The 3,063-nt window shown below is 57.6% G+C and overlaps 1 protein-coding gene across 1 annotated transcript; it reads right to left on the bottom strand.

Moving 5' to 3' along the window:
* Positions 1–1,249: 1,249 nt before the first annotated feature.
* On the bottom strand, positions 1,250–2,251 carry Fndc11 (fibronectin type III domain containing 11). The gene has a single exon (XM_026413421.2). It carries the CDS (start codon positions 2,249–2,251, stop codon positions 1,250–1,252), a length of 1,002 nt encoding a protein of 333 aa, XP_026269206.1.
* Positions 2,252–3,063: the final 812 nt, after the last annotated feature.

The following is a 3,063-nucleotide window of genomic DNA, read 5'->3' as shown; positions in this document are numbered from 1 at the left end:
CACAAGCAGCACAGGAGCAGTGGCATGCTGACCCTGGACATCTGGGATGGCCTATCCCGTAGGACGGCCAGAGGCAAGTCCCCAAAGCCACATGATGCCAGAGTGGCAGGCATGGAGGGCTCACAGGAACCATGGGTGGGCCTGCAGCCGGAGAGCCCTGGGAAGGGAGCTGGGCTGCTGAGGCCTTTCTGACCCACTGGGAGCTGCCCATCCTTTGCAGCAAACCATCCCTTTGCCAATGGAAAAAGAGGTCCCTTTCCTTTGCCCTCCTAGCCCCTGCCACACCTGAGAGCACTGATGGGCGTGGTGGGTGGGAAACTGGACGTGCATGTGCTGGTGTGGCTCTGCTCCCTGTGGTCCGCCCCCGCCTCGCCTGGGTGCAAGGTGCACCCTGTGGCCCTGGAGGTGACCCGGCCTGCATCCACGTCTCCTGAGTCAAGTGGGCTGTGTGTGAGACCATCTTCTGGCTGCACCAGGGTCACACGACCAGGCTGGAGGACATGGACTCTCGAGGCTCCTCGGGTGACATAGGGGTCTGGTCACCTGCATAGGGAGAGACCACCAGCAGCTGGCAAGGAGGGTTGGTGGGCAGAGGGATGGCCACCCCACAGGAGCTATGCTACTGGCTAGCATCTTGGGGAGGCTCCTGGTCAGGCTCCCTTGCCAGGACCCTCACCCACTTCGTGATGGGGGTACCGATGAACTTCAGCTTTTCTTGGGGAGAATATAAGACGTTTATCTTTTATTTTAAAAATAAAATGTGGGCTGGGGATGTAGCTCTGTTGGCAGAGTGCTTTCCTCGAATGCACAAGGCCCTGGGTTCAATCCCCAGCACCACAGAAAATAAATAAATAAAATGTCCTCTTGGTCTCAGGCACCCTGGCTCCAAGGAAGCTGCAATACTAGCGTGGGGGCTATGACTGCCCCCGTGGTGTCCAGACAGGACCCCAGGATGTCACCCTCTCACGCAGCCCCAGCCTACCAGGCAGGTGAGAAAGCAGAGACTGGTGTGGTGGTGGGGATGGCAGCCAGGTGCCAGGGGCTGGCACTTCTTGCTCCAGTGGCCATCTGTCCTGGAGGTCCAGACTGGGGCTCCCCTGGAGAGACAGCAGGACTAAGGGGGTCCTGGGGCTTGTGGGGTGCTGGACCATCAGGAAAACACTCATGGCTGCTGCTGCCTTAAAACCTAAGCCGGCTTGTTTAATTCTCTGTGTATACTCCTCTTTATTAGTGGATAAATATTAGAAAATCATCTCTCAGAAGGTGCGGTCAGGGGCGAGCTGGGCTTGCCCAGCCGACTGGGGGCAGGCCCTCCCGGGGGCCCTGGAGTGGTCTGCAGGGTAAGGCTGTCCCGCCATGGTTCATACACCAGTGTGTAGCTCTCTGCCCTCTTGACAGTGAACTTGTAGGTGCGGTTGGGCAGCAGGTTGTGGACATCGAAGGTGCAGGTGGCCACAGGGATGATGCCACACTGCGTGCATTCCTGCTGCGTCCGTGGCTCCAGCAGCTTGAAGCGCAGCTCAAACTGCTCTGGCACCGCTGGCTGGATGGTGACAAACCAGCGCAGGCTGACCCAGTCCTGGTGGGCCACTGACTCCTTTCGGTCAAACATGACTGGCATCTTGGTGCTCAGCATGAGCCGGATGTGTGGAATCTTTGTGGCCCCAATGTCGGATACCAGGCGGTGCTTGATGTGCAGGCGCCCTGGCACCATCATGGCCAGGAAGTTGTCCATGACAGCCGACAAGTCTGCCAGCCGCTGCTCCACAAGCCCCCAGCCAGCCAGGAAGGGCCGCGGGTCTGGGGACTCGAGCAAGGCATCCAGCTCTGCACGGCCACGGTCCAGCTGCTCCAGCAGGTCTCCCAGCAGCAGCAACTGGATCTTGGTCTGTGCTGTGCCCACCTTCTTCATGCGCTGGAACTTCCAGGGGTCAATGAGCTGGAACATGGTGTTGGGAAGCACCAGTGGGTTCTGGTCACCCAGGGCCAGGTGCTTGGGGAGGACCTCAATGTAGTAGGAGCACTTCTTGAGCAACTGCATGCGGGCATGGTGGCGCTTGAGCAGATGGGGGCTCAGGTCTGAGGTCAGGAACTCACGAAGCACATTGCGGTGCTCCATATAGGTCCTCCACGCTTCTGGCTCCAGCAGCTGCTGATCCTCCCCCTCTTCCACCTCCTCCGTGTCCAGGAAGGACTGTGGACTGTCCAGCCTCATCTTGTCCAGGCCCAGGCCCGTGACCTTGAAGTTCATGGTCTGGAGCTGGGGGTAAGGGCTGGCATGAGCTGCAACAGTCAGGCTGGCTTAGCCGCCCACCCAGGCCCTCTGCCCTCTGCCCTCTGCCCTCTGCCCACACTGGGCTTCTGCCCTTCCCAGGGGCACAGCATTTTGAGAAAAGGCTATCTCAAGGGCCTGACAGGAAGTCTGTGTAGCTGGACAAAAGTGGACGTTAGGGGCAGAAAACCTCTTACCAAGGGGGCAGATAGTTGTCCTTTGAAGTGAAGAGTCAAGTCAGGACTGAGAGAGTAGGCTAGGGTCAGAATGACCCAGGCGAAACCCCTGCCACTGACCAGCTGTGGGTCTGGTATGAGCTCAGCTTCTCATCTGACACAGGGAGGGTGCCCTAGGACTGTAGAGAGGACTCAGTGACCCTGAGCAGTCCATGACTCTCTCTTGGGGCATTTGTGGTGCATCCTCACCTACTGGTTCTCCCTGAGGTTGCAGAGCAGAGAAGCAGGTCTCAACGAGGAGAGTGCTCTGAGGAATCAGCACTGTATTAGTCCTAGTACTGAGTCTTCCCGTACTGAGGCTGGTGGCACAGAAAAAGACCCACAAAAGGATAGGTCCTGTCACCAGTTTTCACAGATGGGAAGCCTGAGGCTAGAAATCTTGGTAGTTTAGTCTCCTTCCAGGTCTTAAAAAATTTATTTATTTATTTTGAGATGGGGTCTCATTATGTTGCCCAGGTTGGCCTTGAACTCCTGGGCTTAAAGTATCCTCCTGCCTCAGCCTCCCCAGTAGCTGGAACTACAGGTACTGCTCCTGGCTGCTTCCATGATCTGAAC

The sequence above is a fragment of the Urocitellus parryii genome, chromosome 6 (assembly GCF_045843805.1).
Source record: "Urocitellus parryii isolate mUroPar1 chromosome 6, mUroPar1.hap1, whole genome shotgun sequence".
Taxonomy (NCBI): domain Eukaryota; kingdom Metazoa; phylum Chordata; class Mammalia; order Rodentia; family Sciuridae; genus Urocitellus; species Urocitellus parryii.
The sequence above is the reverse complement of the archived record's forward strand: the minus strand, read 5'-3'. Positions and strand labels throughout refer to the sequence as shown.